Source organism: Rhamphochromis longiceps, linkage group LG19 (genome assembly GCF_057381845.1).
Source record: "Rhamphochromis longiceps isolate RC_006_pf linkage group LG19, R_longiceps_female_GT1.1, whole genome shotgun sequence".
NCBI lineage: Eukaryota > Metazoa > Chordata > Actinopteri > Cichliformes > Cichlidae > Rhamphochromis > Rhamphochromis longiceps.
Window position 1 is genome coordinate 10285231 of NC_140575.1, and position 18161 is coordinate 10303391.

Sequence of the window (18161 nt, forward strand, 5' to 3'; positions counted from 1 at the left end):
GTTTTTTTCAATGATTCAGCACTCCTTGGATTTTTAGACAGTAATGAGATCATGTGCACACTCCACAGAGGTCCAGAGTCCAAATGTGACCTCTAGCACCAAACGCTTGCTGCAGTTGTTGGTGTCAGAGGTGACACACAAGGTATCAGGTTTTCTGTGTGATTACTTTTTCATATAGGACCAAGTATGTTTGGATAGCGTTTTGCCCTTGAAAACTGCCGTTGAATATTAGACATTGTTGTCTAATGTTATAAATGTATTGATGTGAAAGGTGTAAGTGTGACAAATATGGAATAAGATAGGAAATCAGAAAGGAGGCAAATACTTGTTCACAGGGCTATAGTCTGTAAATGGTCTTCTTTTGGCTATAGTAGATCTTTTACTTGTTCATTTTTTAATTGTTTGTTAAAATAGTTTTTTCCATCATATTGAATATAGAGGAATGCAACTGTGAGCTTTAGCAATTAGCCCGCTTCAACAGGACCGTGATCCCGATGTGTGAGACAGCAGGGTGCTGCCACTGGTGTTGTAATGTGTGATTTAGTTCCTCCTAACATTTCAGTTTGCTTCCAGTATCTATCCTCTGTGATTACTGGCTCTTTAGACAGATTTAATAGAAGTGTGTGAGCTATTGGCTCAGTATAAAGGGTCAGTAGTGTTTTCATGTCACCTATCCATCCTCCATTTAGTCACCCAAAGCATGTAGTAAATACTGCTCACTTTTATTCACCTTCTCTTAAATCCAGAAAAATTCCCACTTGTTAACGTTGAGTGTGTGTGCGTGCGTGTGTGCGTGCGTGCGTGCGTGCGTGCGTGCGTGTGTGTGTGTGCCAGTTGCAGCCTCCAAGTTGAACACCATCACCAAATCCAACCTGGGTCAGTGTGTCAGCAAGTACGACCTGCTGGTCTGGTTTGAGATCAGCGAGCTGGAGCCCACTGGAGAGTGAGTATCCACCTGGAGTGTTATATTCACACACAAGCTTTAAAGGAACCATAAAAATGATCTCCAGGAAGAATATTATAAGTTGGGATGTTGTGTCACCTCCTCCCTCCATGCACAGGTACATCCCAGCCATCGTGGATCACAGTGGAGGCCTGCCCTGTCATGGTACCTACCTGCTGCACCAGGTACAGGATTGGTGCACATGTTGTTTCCTTATTACTCACACAGTGGTAACTGCTTCCTTTGTACACAGTTGAATATCTTCTTTTAAAGCGTAATGTTGCTCTAGCTGTGCTCACTGTGATCCTGAGCTCCTGTTATGTTTGCTGCAGGGGATCCAGCGGAGGATCACAGTGACCCTCATCCACAAGAAAGGCAGCGAGCTCCATTGGAAAGATGTTCGTGAGCTGGTTGTAGGTGAGCAGCCTGCCTTTAGGGTCTAGTCGTGCTATACCTCTGTGTAGAAAACAAAACCCCAAAGCACCGAAACAATGTTTTATAGTGTTTGTGTGCTTTTGATAGAGGAAGACAGGACAGAACATCATTAAAGGGATTTGACTTTGTGAGATCACCCTGAAAACGCACCACTCGGTTCACTCTGAGATATTTTCAGTCTGGAAAGATGAATCTGTCGGGCTTCAGGCTGCTTCTCACTTTAAGCAGTTCATGCTGTAGCTGATGGACCAAAAATGACATTTGATATTTTAGACATTCAGCTGCTGACTCTGAAGCCAACAGGCTCTTGAGTGTGGATGATTGTGTTGGTACTGGATGCTGTGATCAAACAGCTGTTCTGATCTGTCTTCATTCATGCCTGTTGTTATTAAGCCTCCTAAGCTCCAAACCAGTAAAAGCAATCTTTGGAGGCAACACCCTTTTTAGTACTTTGCTGTATTTGTTTGTGATTGTGTGACACTGAACCACAGTGCTATGTATATCCTCTGTAACACTCAGACGTTTCCAGATCAGTGTTTCCCCCTCAGCTGTTTCTCACTATAGAGTCTTTCCTCTGTAACAATGAGGCACCAGCAGAGCATATCTGGCTCCCAGTCTGTGGCTGATAGTGCCCCCTGCTGTTAATAACAGGAACAGTGTAACCTTGTATGGAGCTCATAGTGATGGTCTGAAGATTGCTGCTGCAAGGCAGTAATTTGTATCCATGTGTGCTGTCTATTCTGAGCATATGCAGTTATGTGAGCTCTCAGGTTTTATGTATCAGGACATAATTAAAAACAATCAGGTCCTTAGTAGGTCTTAATATGAGGTAAATATAAAACATGAAGTGTTTGTGAGGTTCATCTGCAGCACCTTTGTCTCTGTGAAATGTTTGCTAATTTAACATTTTCCCTCCTAAACAGGAAGGAGTTTGTGGAGGCCTATGTGAATCATGCCTTCAACACATCAGTGGAGAATCTGTTCCAGGAGTTCAAGCGAGGCTTCTTCCTGGTGTGTGAGCAGGATTTGGTGAGGCTGTTTCGACCAGAGGAGCTGCAGGGAGTGCTGGTCGGCCAGGACGTGCATGACTGGGAAAAGTTCAAACAGGTACAGTCAGCCAAACAGACACAGGCTGTAGTTTCACAGCTGTCCTGTAGCACAATAACTGTGTACTGCATACTGTCAAAAGCATTCAGTCGGCTGCTTTAACACAAATATGAACTTGAGTCACATCTCAGTCTTAATCCAGACTTTTGTATGATAGTATAATATAATAGTCAGCCCACCCTTCGCAGCTATAACTGCTTCCACTCTTCTGGGAAAGCTTTCCACAAGGTTTAGGTGTGTTTATGGGAATTTTTTGACTATTCTTCCAGAGGTGCATTTGTGGTGTCAGACACTGACGTTGGAGGAGAAGGCCTGGCTCACAGTTGCTGCTCTAATTCATCCCAAAGATGTTCTATCAGGTTGAGGTCAGGACTCTGTGCAGGCTAGTCCAGTTCTTCTACACCAAACTCACTCATCCATGTCTTTATGGACCTTGTATTGTGCACTGGTGCCCAGCCATGTGCACACATGCCCACACTTTACACTTGGCACAGTGCAGTCAGACAAGTACTTCTGGCAACCACCAAACCCTGACACATCCATCGGATTGCCAGTCAGAGAAGTGTGATTCGTCACTCCAGTAAACACATCTCCACTGCTTTAGAGTCCAGTGTTGAGATGCTTAAATCACTCCATCTGACGCTTTGCATTGTGTTTGTCAGTGTAAGGCTGGGATGCAGCTGCTCAGCCATGGAAACCAATGAAGTTTGGACATCTGTAACAACAGCAGACTGCAGATATTGGTGACTTAAGTGCACTATGAGCCTTAGCATCAGCTGACTCGCTGTCATTTCCAATTACTTCCACTTTGTTATAATATCACTAACAGCTGACTATGGAATATTTAATAGCGAGGAAATTTCATGACTGGACTTGTTGCACTGGTGCATCCTATCACATTACCATGCTGGAATTCATTCAGTTCCTGAGAGCGACTCGTCCTTTCACACATGTTTGTAGAAGTAGTCTGCATGCCTAGGTGCTTGATTTAATACACCTGTGTCCATGGAAGTGATTGGAACACATTAATTGAATGATTTGGATGTGTTAGGGAATACTTTTGGCAACATAGTGTATGCCTGACCTTACAAACTCTATGATTATAACAGTCATTTTCACTGTTTTCAGAACACAAGTTATGGTTGGAGATATCATGACCGCCACCCCACCATACAGATGTTTTGGGAGGTATTTGATGAACTAACTGAAGAGCAGAGGAAAGATTTCCTTCGTAAGTACTTGCTGAAGCCTCCATTATGATATGTTACTGAAATCACACTGTATCATATAAAACATTAGATTTTTCTGCACTTTACCAAGATACATTAGAGAGCAGCATTGTTCTGATTAATATACTGTAAAGCTGCTTCTAGCTGGTGGACTGAGCCGCCTCACCTTTCACCTGGCTCACGTCACACACCTGGAGAGACTCGACCTCCACCTGTGTTGCCTCACGCGAGATGATCTAGAGGCTCTGAGTCAGTTGCTACCAATCTCACACGCCGGACACTAATCGCATGCTCGCTGCAGCAGACATGTGACTCGTTGTTTTTCAGTCCAGGTGCTGCCCTCTCTCACTGCACTGACCGAGCTTGATGTGTCATCCAATAAGGAAGTGGGAGGTGTGGTCCACCTGCTGGTCTCCGTCCTCCCTGCGACACAAATGAGGAGGCTGCCATTCAACAGCTGCTACATGAGCAACGAGTCCTTCACTGCTCTGGGTAACACACACACACACACACACACACACACACTTGTTTATTTATAGAAGTTTTCCTTCAAGTCATTCTCCCTGAATACCTCTTCCACCCTCTAGCCTGAAATGGTGAAAACTTTGTGTTTATGCATCAGCCCTGGCGGTGTCCTATCTGCGCACGGTGGATATTTCCTGGTGTAAAGTGGTTGGCGGTCACTTGGCGCTCCTGCTGGATGCTCTGCAGCCATCAGTCGTCAGCGAGCTCCGTCTTTGCAGCTGCGAGCTCACCACTCATGACATGCAACATCTGGGTAACTAACACACAATGACATTATACTTTTTCTTTTTTGGTCTGTAGTGGATCATTAGGCTGCATAAATGTATATTAAGACAAGTAAAGCCTGAAGGAAATTGATATTTCTTTCATTTATTTCATGCTGCCAGCATCTGTAGCTGTCGTATAAAACAAAACAATGAAAGTATTCGGTGTTATTTTTGTCTCCATCAGAAACATTGTGAACAAAACAGTAAAGTGAACAGGCATAAAGTGATCAGTTATCAATGGGTCCTCTTCCTCTGTGCAGCTGCCGTGTGCAGACGGGGCTGTCTCTCCTCACTCCGTGCACTGGATCTGTCCTACAACAGCTTGGTGGGAGACAACGGTTGGTGCAGTCTGTTTGCAGCAGGAGGTCTGGGCTCTCTGGAAGACGTGGATGTCAGTTTGCGACCTTCAACCTCTGCTCCGTGCTCAGCCTGGCTGCCCGCTCTGCTCCGAGCTCTGCCTCAAATGCCGGCGCTGGCTCGACTGGCCATGCAGAGGTGGACAGCTGACTGTCAGGAGAGAGAGCAGCTGAGGTACTGTCTGAAAAAGAGGAGCGTCCTGCTGGAAAGGGATCCAGATTTACAAGACACATCATCAACATGTAAAGGGAACAGTCAGGAGAGCCTAGAAGAGAGTCCGCCTGAGGAGATTGGAGCGGACCGCACTGGAATTTACTGTCAAAGAGCGACCCACTTTGTTGCTTTATTATTATTTTTTTAAGTCTCTGTTACCACAAGAAGGTCAGTGTTGACGTCAGCTGCATCACGTCTGATGTAAACTGTGTCACACGTGATGGTTTCAGGGAATACTGGGAACTTACAGAGTTAAGCACAGCTGGTGTGGGTTATCATATTTGTCGTCTCTCACCTTGGCTGCAGGGTCTGGGTCTTTCCAATGCAGCAGTCCTAACACTTGAGACACACATGCCGAGAAGTGGGGATACCTGGAAATGGACAAAGGCTTTCAGCAGAGTTTTAAAGCAGCTATTCAGGAAAAGAGCTGTGAATTATCTGCATACCTTGTTAGGTAATCAGCTATTTTGGGGTTCTTTAACAAATCAACCAAAAGGTCGACTGAGTATTTTCTCGTCAGAGTACCTTCACCGTTCACGATGATGTTGAGCACAAGCTGGAGCGTTTGATGGATGTTCTTTGCATCAAAGAGCTACGAGGAAATCCCAGAGATTAGAGACAGGATATTATGTGAATCAGCATGAATGTTGTTTGTTGTTCAACAGATAAAAACAAGAAGAGAAAATAGAAACAAAGTAAAAAAGGAACAATTGTTTCTGCCGTTAAGAAAAAAAAATTGAGTCATGGCAGAGACCTGCAGAAGTCTTGAGTCTCATTTGATGACATTTTGTCAGATTGCCTTGTAATTTAAAAAAAACAAAACTGTTTTTTGAGCAAAAGTTCTCCAGGTTTTTTTGGAGTTCTTTCAAAGTTTTCTTATTTTTGGACGTTAGCTGCTTTTTCACTCTTTTTCAGTCCAGTCTGTGCATCTGAACATTTACAGAAAGATTTCTTTGTTTCGTCTTTAGACACTTTGTTAAACGCAGATCCCAGCAGAGTTCGCCTACCTTCTCTCCAACCTTCTCAGGTTTTGTGGATATTATACATGGTTATGCTGAGGATATGTCGGCTACTTTCCACTGGAAATGCCTTTTGGTTAAACTGTCAGCGAGGAATTTGCACTGTTACATTTTTATATAACTTTAATGCAAAAAAAACAGCTGCTTGTTTAAGTGAAAATACACTGATGGGGTTTTTTTCTATTCATGAACAGGAGTGTGATCAGTTTAATAAAAGAAAAAATAACCATAACCAAGATATGAGGGGAAATCTTGGACAAATACAAGCAGACTGGAGCAGCCAGCGTTCAAAACACCGACGTTCAAGGTAACAGAAGGTTCCCGAGCCACATCCACCCAGCTGGTTTCTGTGTTTCTTGTGTATTTGTGTACACTGTGACTTCATGGCTGTCTTGGGCTCCAGCTCTTGTTTTGGTGTCTCATTAATTTGATTTAATGTCCTGCTTAGTGATAACATCACTCTTGGCCTCCCTGCACTGGCTTCCAATTGAATTTAGGATTCATTTTCAAGTTCTTTTATTGGTTTTTAAATCTTTAAATGGTCTGGCACCTGCTGAAGCCCTATGTCCCCACTCGTTCGCTCCGGTCAGCTGAGCAGCTGTTGCTCTCAGTCCCCAAATCACGGCTGAAACTGAGAGGAGACCGAGCGTTCTCTATCGTGGCTCCTAAGCTTTGGAATAATCTTCCTCTTCACATTAGGCAATCGACATCAGTGCTGGTTTTTAAATCCAGATTGAAAAAGCATTTTTATTCACTGGCTTTTGACTCAGTGGTTGACTGACTTGTATTTTATTGTTTTTCGCTATGTTTATTATTGTATCGTATTTATTATTCTTATGGTATCTATTATGTTTCTATTGTTCAGCAGTTTGGTCAGCCTTGTGTGTTTTTAAAGTGCTATATAAATAAACAATGATGATGATGATGAACATAGTAACGTGTGTTGGGTTGCTCTGTCTTCAGACTCACTGTCAGACTGATTAGACAGTGAGTCTGAAGGTGAGAGTCCTCACTGCCCACGCCTGTCTTTGGGTCTGACCAACACCGTTTCCTGTGTGTCATTCCCCCCTCGCCTTCCCCCCATCCGTCCTGTCTGCACTGACCTCTCCAATAAAGACAAAAGGCCTCATTTTCTGAAACTCTTCCTATCCCATCACCTTGCGAAGAATCACTTCACCATGTTGATTAATAAGGACGGTGGGAATGGTTTGAAGTCTCGTCACAGAAAATGTGCCAAAGGCAAAGAATCTGAGCTTGAAATAAAATGAAATGAAAGATCAGCCCCACACAGGGGTTAAATTCAGATGGAAACTCTTATCACACAAAGAGAACAAGCGAATAAATATATCTGAGTGTGGCCCCTCGACTGTCACAGTGTAGCTGACATTTGATCTTATCATGTGTTAAAGCTATTTTAATTACTGAAGAGAACCAGTGTCAAACTCAGCCCAAGTATGGTTGTACGTTAATCCTTAAAGCAACAACGTTTTTAAAGTTGCAGCGTCATTTTTACACCACACCTAAAATCCCACTAATCGTCCGGGCTCTTCACCCTATGACCACACGCTGGGGTATCTAACACCACATGACCCAAATGGAAACTATGTCAGCTGAAAGAAACCCATCGAAATGTGCAACACTTAAAACTTTGCCTGATTGGAGCATGGCTTCAAATACAGCCCTGAAAACAGACAGGCGGTCGTTGGCATTTCGCCCTCGTTCCTGAGAGACTACATCGATGTATCAGTCAACAAATGAACTACTGTGGCGTCACAGCTGGGGCCTTCTCTGTGTCGTTTATAACACAGAGAAGGACCCAGCTGTGACGCTGAAGTGGTATCTTTAAATTAGCTGTAGGTGTGAATGCTTGTCTGTCTCTCTGTTAGCTTTGCAACAGACTGGTGATATTCAGAGTGCACCATATGTCTGGTATTATTTCCCTTCCAAATTAGTGCTTCCTCTTAGTTGCTGGTCTAAATTTGTTTCCTTTCATGTTCAGGCCGTGTTAGTGTTGTCTCTGTGTGTAGCAGGTTTTGTCTCCATGTTTGTTTCACTGTCTGCCTGTCTGTCTCTGTATTCTGTACTTCTGATAGACGTCTAATTTTGCCAGTCCCTCTTTTTGTGCGCCTTGTACCTTGTCACTCTCTGTGACCGCGTCTCACTTTGCCAGTTCCCATGTATTTAATCAGTTAATGGTGGTCTGAGTAACCCTCACCACTTTGTTCTCCAGTGTCTTTGTTCCTGTTCATCCTACATATTTTCCCCCATTTGTTATTTATTTCTGCTGTTTGCTATTTATATTTTATTCCTGCACAGTTTGCTTGAAGCACTCATATTTTGTCTATTCTATTCATGTGGATCTTATCTTTCTATTTCCTTGCTTCCTTTTCTGTTTACTTTGCTTCTTGCCCGTGTTTCGTCCTTTTGCGGTGTCTGTGTTTTTTTTAATCCTATGGTCTCTTTTAAGTTTGTTTGTCTCTTTACTTCTTCAAACTGAATTCAAAGTGGAGCAAATGCTATATAACATTCTCATAGTCTCATTCACACTAACGTTGGTTCTGTATCTTGTAACCAAAGGAAGCTTCAGCATGCAGACTGGAGCCAGCGATCAAAACACGTGCTTCCTATTTTATTTTGTTGGTTATGTTGAGTTTTGCTGTAACTGTCTCGTTACTCCTGATTTGTCCCTGCCGTCTCCTCTTCCCTAATAACCGTCCTGTGTGTTTATTGTTTAATCTTCTCCTTTCGTCACCCAGCTTCACTGGTCATGTTTCCTAGTGTTATCCCCCAGTATAGGTTTCTGAGTTTCTCAGTTCCCTGTCAGATATTTCATATCATTCTCTCCGTCCAAAATAAACAGGCTGCCTTTAGTTTATCCTTGCCAGCCTGTGAGTCTGCATTTGGGTCTTCTTTTTTCATAACAAATGATCATACTCCCCGCAGATTGTGATAGTGACACCTCCAGGCCATGCTGCAACTCTCTGGAGCTTTCCGCTCTTCAGGAACTCTCTCTGCAGGAGGGGGAGATACAGGAGAGGTGGAGGAAGATCTCAGCCTGGGCGTCTATTGTCTTATGTAGTCTGGAAGATGAGTGGATGGTGGGGTGGGTGCAGTTTTCTCTGTGGTGGGGTTGGGTGGACTGTCCCGGGCTCTGTGGGGCCGGGAGGCGCTGCTGCACTGGGCCCCGGTCTGGATGGGCCTGGGCCCCCTTTCCCTGGCGGGGCGCGGAGTATGGGGGTGTCACCAGGGTGCAGAGGAGGCTACCCCCCCTCTGTCCCCTTCTGGCTGCCTCTGCCTCAATTTTATCCCACAACTTAGACATTCACATTACTCACACTCTCATTACACATACATATAGGATCTTGGGGGTGGGCACGATACATGGATACATGGATACACGATACATGTACACCCCACCCCTGGTGTCGTTGCCCACCTCTCAATTTTAAATACACGTAGACATTGAGGGCTATCAGGAGGGACTATGCGCTTACCTGCTGCTCTCTGGCAGGTAGCTCCATGCCCTCCTGGGTTTTAAATGCACCTTAGAACACACATGCATCAACACTACAATGAGCGGGTGGAGGGAGGTTTGGAGTCTTCTCTCACCCCCATTCTCTGCGGCCTGCTGGAGCGGGGGGGCTAGGAGGAGGAGTTGGCCGTCCGACTGCGGTCTGGGGTGTGGGGCCTCCCTGCTGCTGCGGAGTCGGGGTGGTCTGCCTCTCCCCACCGCAGGGAAAAGGGTAACACCACCTGGGTCTGGGTGCAGTTCCCCCTCCAGGGGCAAGGGTACCTAGACCCGGTTCGTAGAGTACGCTTGGGGAGTGTGATCGTGTGTACAGCGTCTCTTTATGTCTGTCTCCACGTTGGTTGAGTGTGGAGTAAGTACATATGAGAGCATGAGGGTGGGAATGGATGTTTGTGTCTGTGTGTGCCTGTATGTCTGTGTCTATATGTCAGGTTGGGTATCAGACGCCACCTCTCTGGGGACATCTCAGGCCCTCCAAGGTTTGGAGGCCTATCTCCCCCTACCACCACTTCCCCTGCCAGTGGCGGACTCCCTCAGACATCGGTGCGTTGGTGGTTCTTTGTGTCCGGGGATGCGCGTCCAGGTACACACCGGCTCACTCCTTGGCGGCCGCTTATCGGGGCCTGGAGCCTGGGGCTCGCTCGGGCCACCTCGGAGGTGGGGGTGCCCCCGGCCTCTCGGCCTGGGGCTCGGTCACTCAGGCACAGCTGGCTGCCGGCGGAGCTCACGGGCGCGTCACTGCAACTCCCCCTGGCTTCTGCTCCGCGGCTGCTGAGTGAGCCCTCATCTGTGACTCTCCTCAGCTCTTTCTGGGACAGTGGCGCGGCTGCCCCTCTGTTGGTCTTTCTTGGTCTGTTGTGTTCTGGGGGCCTCTGGATGTCTGGAGTTTTGATCTCCTCCATACCTGCTTCATGCCCTGGAGGACGGGGCTGTGGCCCCCCCACACCCTCTAGCAGATCATTACATGAAGGAACCTTTTTAAAAAACAAGCGCGTCCATGCTCACAGGTGCTCACACACACAAACTACACCCTTTTTGGCTCCTACCTCAAAGCACACTGTGTTCTGTTGATCTTATGTGCTGCACAATAATGTTTAATATTTAGTATTTACTGTCATATTCCCATATATCATTGTGATGTTGTTTATTCTATTACTCTTGTTCTCTTCTGCTTGTTTTCTTTTTTCTTTCTCAACAGGTGATCCAGGTGATTAATAGATGCATTTTTTTTCTTTTTTTTTTCTATGGCTTTGTGTCCAGATATCAGCGCTCACCTGGCTGGTACCAAGAAGGTTCAGCAAGTGCTCCCCAGACCTGGAGTCCTGGACAGATTCTTCCCAGACCAGCCTCAAGCTGTGCAGCAGATCCGAGCGACATTGGCTGACCTCTACACTCTAGACATGGTGAGAAAAAGGGCACGGTTTGTTCATTGTTTGGAAAATTTGGCATTAGATAATCCTCACCTGGGTGTTGCTGTTCAGTGTAAGCAATATCATTTGCATTTTATTCCTCTGATTTATTTCTCTGTGGCGTTTATGAACTCGTATTTCTTAGGCTGGCTTTTAAGGAAGGAGAAAAGGTATGTATCAGTTGGCTGGGAAGAAAGATGGAGGTGGAAAGGATGTGCAAGCTATGGGACAAAGTTGCTGAGACTAGGTTAAAAAGAGGTGAGGATCAGTGAGCAGGAGTGTGGCTTTGTGCTGAAAAGAGCACAACAGATTGTCTGGAGAGAAGGTGAAGGAAAGTCAGCTGAAGCAAGACAGTTTGTGGAGTTTGTGTTGGACTGTATGTTATGCTGGGAGCCTGGGGATTAGTGCACTTTGATTCCAAGTTAATACTAGCTAGTGTTTCTCACTGGTTTTTGGGTGGTGGAGTAAAAGGGATTGGTTGGTGGCTGTTTCTAATGTTAGCCTTTTCTTTGCTTTCTTACAGGCAGGGTAAAGACATGGTGATGAATGAGTGTGTGGGCCGTCTGCTGAGGACCAAGAGCTCAGGACAGTCAGACGGGGGCGTCGCAGCAGGAGTCACCGTGCTCGACAACCCTCTGCTGTCCTGAGATGTCACACTCCTGCCTGCACATACAAACCACACTGAAGTCAAAGTTCCACCTGCACCTCCACCTGTTCTTGCAACAGCATGAAAACTGACAGAGGTGAGACAGCAGAAAAGTTCTTGTCTATTTTTTTTTTTTTACTAAGTTAAGGAATTAAGTTAAGAAGAGTGATTAAATAAATAGTTTCTTGCATTTTTGATTTAATGATTGTGTTTAGGATTATTTCAGAAACATGTTTAGAGGATCTTTGTAAGCCTGTATTTACTTTAAAAGAAGGGAAGCACTTCTTCATCCTACAGAAAAGGTGACACATTACAGATGAGTTCATAAAAAGTGTCTCTGTCACTCTTTCAAGGCTCTGTCACTTTTTCTTTTTGACTGGAACAGCATGTTAAAGTAGGCCTAGGCTGCCATCTTGTGGCAGTGTGTTGTTACTACAACATATGAAATTGTGTTTCTATTGGAAATATAATTCAGCGCCACTGAGCCGCTCTCTCAGTTACAAACTGAACCTGTTTCTTAGACATATAAATCACTAAGTACAGTGAAGCTTTTGGTTTTGTAAAAGTGTTTCTTATTCTAAATGCATGTTGATTTTTATCAGGGTGAAGAGCAGTTAGCAGTGCATTCATGGACATCTTTAAACTATTAATTGAAGAATCTTTGGTGATGATGGCATGAACTAGAAGCGTGAGCTCCAGGTGAGACTGCACAGAAGAACAAGTGTCCTTAAACTGCATCAACTGATGACTTCTCACAATTTTATTCCACTGTGTGTTTTTATCATTGAACGTTTCAGTCTTTGTGTACATGTAACGCAGACACTAAAGCTGAGCCAGAACTTCATGCTGAAGAGAAGGATTCTTTTAAAATGCATGGGGGAGCAAGCGAGTCAGATACCAAGGGCACAAAGATGAAGCAGGTCTGATCGGAAACCGTTTATTTCCAGGCCAGGGAGCACAAATAAAAACACCCTTAAAAGGTTCCCTCCTGCTCAACCGCGTCACTCCCTACGGAGAGAAGATCTACATGACCTTATCTGCGTATCTGGAGGTCAGCCGCTGCTCCGCCGTGTTGTACCTGTTTGTACGTGTTTTTAAGTCTCTTGATGTCATCGTGTCTAACACACACCCTTTATCTCCTCTCTGCAGCTGGACCATTGCATCCAGCCTGCCATTATCACCAAAGACATCTGCACGGTCTTTTACTCCCGAGACGCCAAGATTTCCCCACCCCGTTCTCTCAAGAACCTCTTTGGGACTGGATACTCCAAAACTCCTGACTGGTAAATCTGGGCTGCTGCACTGTGGCCATCTCTGTTTCACAATCAAAGATATCTGCCCTGTTACAAAGTTTCCTTGTTCAAAACTTCTGCTTCATTATAGCAACCGAGTGACTGGGATCTACGAGCTGAGCTTGTGTAAGATGTCTGACACTGGAAGCCCAGGTGAGCGGCCATGAAACATGTTTAAAGAACGGCAGCTGTTTTATCATAATTCTGTGGAGAGCTTCATCCTAATGAGGGCTCATGTCCTGAGCAGGGATGCAGAGGAGGAGGAGGAAGGTGCTGGACACATCAGTGGCTTATGTGCGTGGAGAGGAGAACCTGGCCGGCTGGAGGCCCAGAGGAGATAGCCTCATCCTAGAGCACCAGTGGGAGCTGGAGAAGATGGAGCAGCTGCAGGAGGTGGGGCCTTAAAAGATTCATAAAGAAATAAATCTGTTTAATATCGTAGAGGGAAAAATGACTTTTCAACTCAAAGACCAAAGTGCTATTCTAAAAAGTTTTTTCTTAGAGTACAGACTTTACATGACTAACCTCCCCTCTTCTCCCCACCTCACATTCGCCCCCATCTTTCGTCCAGGTGGAAAAGACCCGTCACCTTCTGGGAGAGGCGGCTCCCGTGGGAACAGCTCCCACCACCAAGTCCCTGAGTGAGTCTCTGTCCCCCAGCGTGAGCTCCAGCACTCTGTCCACGTCCACCTCCGTCTCCTCGCAGATCTCCAGCACCACCTTTGAAAGCGTGAGAAGGAGCTGGCCACCAAGGTGAGAAAAACGTGGGCTTAGTGGGCGTTCTTGTTGCTGCCTTCTTCCTTCTCTGCTCGGAGCTGATCGGTCTTGTTCCTGTTGTGTTGTAGTGCCTGCGCCTTCTGACACACACCTTCAATACTGAATACAAGCAGCTGGTGAACAGCATCAGTGACTGCAAGGTGAGAAATAATACAAAGAAATAAAAAAATAGCCTTTCTGTGTCACATCAGGGAGTTCCTATATTGACGTCTACCTCATCCTGCTGTTGTTTCACTTCAGCTTTCTCTCATCTCACCGATCGGACGTGATCCATCCGTGACGAGCTTCAGCAGTGCCATCCTCACCCCTTCCTCTACCTGCCCCTCTCTCTCGGACTCGCGCTGTGGCTCCATGGACCAGAAGTAAACATATTTTTAGGAACATTGACCTCGATCTGCAAACGGTTATTGACAGGTTATCTATTTGATTCTAACTTGGTGTGATTTGTGTTAAAGGACCCCTGAGAACAGCTCACGTGCCTCCAGTCCCTCCTGCTCAGACTGTGAAAACTTCCCGATGGTTCCCACTCTGGAGACCTCCTACCTTGCGCGGGCTGCAAAGAACGAGTTCCTGAACTTGGTGCCTGATATTGAAGAAATGCGACCAGGGTGAGTAATGCCATATTAACCCAAATACTGTCACTATGACATGTGTCTCACAGACCAAATGTAAGTCGACACTCATGTTCTCTAGTTCAAGCAGAAATGATGTGGATCGATTCAAATTCCTGAGCCTGGATGATTTCAGCTGGAAACAAACCAACTCTGCTTCTTCCTCAGATAATTCAATTCAATTCAATTTTATTTATATAGCGCCAAATCACAACAAAAGTCACCTCAAGGCGCTTCATAGATACAGAGAAAAACCCAACAATCATATGACCCCCTATGAGCAAGCACTTTGGCGACAGTGGGAAGTAAAAACTCCCCTTTAACAGGAAGAAACCTCCAGCAGAACCAGGCTCAGGGAGGGGCGGGACCATCTGCTGCGACCAGTTGGGGTGAGAGAAGGAAAACAGGATAAAGACATGCTGTGGAAGAGAGACAGAGGTTAATAACAGATATGATTCAATGCAGAGAGGTCTATTAACTCATACTGAGTGAGAAAGGAGACTGGAAAGGAAAAACTCAATGCATCATGGGAATCCCCGGCAACTATGCAAGTTGTAAACAGTTGTAGGATTAAAGATTATTGAATGTACAGAATGATTATTTACACAGAGCTATACAGTAGTGCAGTTAAGATAAGTGAGGGTGTAGATAGTGTTAGATTTGTATTGTTGATTGTCATTTATGCTTAGAAATATTTACTTATATATGCTTAGAGTTTTGTAATTAGTTGTAGATTGGTAGAGGTTTTGATCCTTGATAGTCTGCAAACTTTGTGTGTATTAGACAGCACTTTGGGAGCATGAGAGGTCATACCGTGTCTTATTGTTTTATGGTAGGATTAACGTAGCTGCGTCTGTTCTAGTCTAAGTGCTCTTTGTTTAGATGAACTGCAGGACGTCCTCACCGTGTTATCTAGGATGAACCATCTAGGGTGAGGGGGAGGCTACCCTCTTCCTGACCAAGGATGTTTAACCCTTTGATCAGCAACACACACACACACACACACACACACACACACACACACACACACACACAGGCAAGGTACTCTTTGTTTGTATGTAGACGTCGTATGTTAATGAACCTATGCATATTCATGTAACCTCAATAAAAGGGCAGTGTTACAGGAGGACGGACGAGACCAACTGGAGTCAAGCGGTTGTCCGGTTCTCTCCCGTGCACGAGTACCATGAAGAAGTTTGCCTACTTGTGTCTTGCTTGCAGTGTAATTATATTGTCTTAACGTTCCAGCGAATAGGTTTATGCTACAAACCTAACAGATAGTTTCTACAGAGGCTATATAAAGTGCTAGTGGTTGTGAGTGGTGGTTCACTCCATGTTATTATTGTGTGTTTGAGGGTACAGTTGTCCATTGTGGGGGTGTGTGTATGTTCAGTGCATGAGTTTAACGTGGGTCAGATGTCAGGAGGCAGAGTTCAGGAGTCTGACAGCTGTGGGGAAGTAGCTGTTCCGGTACCTGGTGGTCTTAGTCCGGAGGCTCCTGTGGCGCCTCCCAGAGGGCAGGAGGGTGAAGAGTCCATGTGATGGGTGACTGGGGTCTTTGATGATTTTCCCAGCCCTTTTCAGACACCGCTTCCTGTAGATGTCCTTTATGGCAGGAAGTGGTGCTCCGGCGATGCGCTGGGCAGTTTTCACGACCCTCTGCAACGCCTTCCGGTCCGAGGCAGAGCAGTTCCCGTACCAGACTGTTATACAGTTGGTCAGGATGCTCTCGATGGTGCAGCGATAGAAGTTCACCAGGATGTCTGAGGACAGGTGGTTCTTCCTCAGAGTCCTCAAGAAGAAGAGGCGCTGGTGAGCCTTCTTGACCAGCTTGGAGCAGTTGGTCGTCCAGATGAGATCCTCGGAGATGTGGACTCCCAGGAACTTGAAGCTGCTCACACGCTCCACAGCCGTCCCCTTAATGTGGATGGGTGGATGTGGGTCAGCATTCCTCCTGTAGTCCACGATGAGCTCCTTGGTCTTCTCGGTGTTAAGCAGCAGGTTGTTTGTGTCGCACCACTCAGCCAGACGATCCACCTCCTCCCTGTAGGCGGCCTCATCGTTGTCACTGATGAGGCCAATCACCGTGGTGTCATCTGCAAACTTAATGATGGTGTTGGAACCATCAGCAGGTCTGCAGTCGTGGGTGAAGAGGGAGTAGAGGAAAGGGCTCATCACACAGCCTTGTGGTACACCGGTGTTCATTGTGATGGTAGATGAGCAGTGGTTATCCAGCCGGACATGTTGGGGGCGGTTGGTCAGGAAGTCCAGTAACCATTTGCAGATGAGGGAACTGATGCCCAGGTCTGTCAGTTTCCTGATGAGTTGTGAGGGGTGGATTGTATTGAATGCTGAACTGAAGTCTATAAACAGCATTCTGGCGTAGGTGTTGTTGTTGTCCAGGTGTGAGAGGACAGAGTGCAGTGCGATGGAGACTGCATCCTCTGTGCTCCTGTTCTGGCGGTATGCAAATTGATGGGGGTCCAGGGTGGGGGGGAGACAGGATTTGAAGTGTGCTAGGACCAGCTGCTCTAAGCACTTAGCTATTTACAGTTCATAACAAGAGACAAGGCACCATTTCTCTCCTTTGTGTTCCAGTCATCACAGCAGATTAAACTTTTAAAATATTTGCAAATAGTATAAAGAAATATATAAAGAAGTAAAACACTAATTTATTAATACTTAGAAATACTAAAACTTACATTTGTCAGCAAAAACTGCTGCCATCTGAACCGAAACGTTACAAACCAGCTTACCCACAATCTGTGTATTTTTCTATGCTGGCTACTTAAATTGGCATCCAACAAGCTATTTGCTTTAATCTTTTATTAGACAAAGGCTGACTGGTTAGTTCAAGCTTCAACTGCATCCAAAGGACTGAAAATGTTTTAACACAGTGACTGAACTTGATTGAAGTCTCCGTAGTTTGTTGAATCTGTTTCGAGTGACTTATTTTCACAATTCCAGGAATTTTTAAAAGGCACCAAAAAGCATTACAACGCTGAGCTCGAGTCTGTGGACTTCAAAGGAAATGCAGAGGAGGCCAGGGTCCACATCAACAGCTGGGTGGAGAAGCAGACACAAGGTAAGCATAATGTAACTTTAAATGATCTCCACTGTAAATCCTTGGGGATCAGTTGTGTTGTGTTCAGTTGAGACATTATTACCGGATTGTCCACCGTCCACATTATTTTCTGTTTCCAGTTCTTCCAGTCTAATTTCTATTCAGTATTAAGCAGCACTATCTCTGGGTTTTACTGTTTGGTTTCATGCTATTAATAAAACCATCACAGCAGTATGTTGCTGTAAATAGCAGGCCAATTCTTCTATTCTTATTATATTATGTGATGGGTACTTCTACTTTGATCACTTGTGTCTTTAACATATTTTTATTTTTCAGGCCCATTTAGGATTGGCTGCTATTGATTCTATATCTTTATATTATCTTAAGTGCAGCAGGAAATTCATTCATTGTTTTTATAAAAGCGCGATACAAATACAGGCCATTTATAAATCTACCATCTATAATAATAGGATACAAGGACTTTCTATGAGGGTTATAGGACTGTGGTGCCACCTGCTGGAAATGAGACAATCTTAATCCCAGTTGAAAGAAGACATTATTTTTGTAGGAGCCATTTTTGGGTTGATACCTCATGTTGCCGCTAGAGGTAACCTTTTTAAGTTTCTTTTTCTTTCTTTTTTTAAACTTTATTTAATAAACAATGAGTATACAACATACGAACAGATGAAGTATACAAAACAACAGAACATGAACACAAAAAGCCAAGAGTAAAAGAAAA

General features: G+C 45.1%; 1 protein-coding gene and 1 pseudogene across 1 annotated transcript; both read left to right on the forward strand.

Annotated features, from left to right (window-relative positions):
* Positions 1-494: 494 nt before the first annotated feature.
* On the forward strand, positions 495-14703 carry LOC146646201 (kinesin-like protein KIF1B; annotated as a pseudogene).
* On the forward strand, positions 3616-5388 carry LOC146646202 (leucine-rich repeat-containing protein 31-like). The gene is made up of 4 exons (XM_085392335.1): positions 3616-3716; positions 4042-4206; positions 4337-4492; positions 4766-5388. The coding sequence occupies exons 1-4, from the start codon at positions 3662-3664 to the stop codon at positions 5221-5223; spliced, it is 834 nt and encodes a 277-aa protein (XP_085248461.1). The 5' UTR covers positions 3616-3661; the 3' UTR covers positions 5224-5388.
* Positions 14704-18161: the final 3458 nt, after the last annotated feature.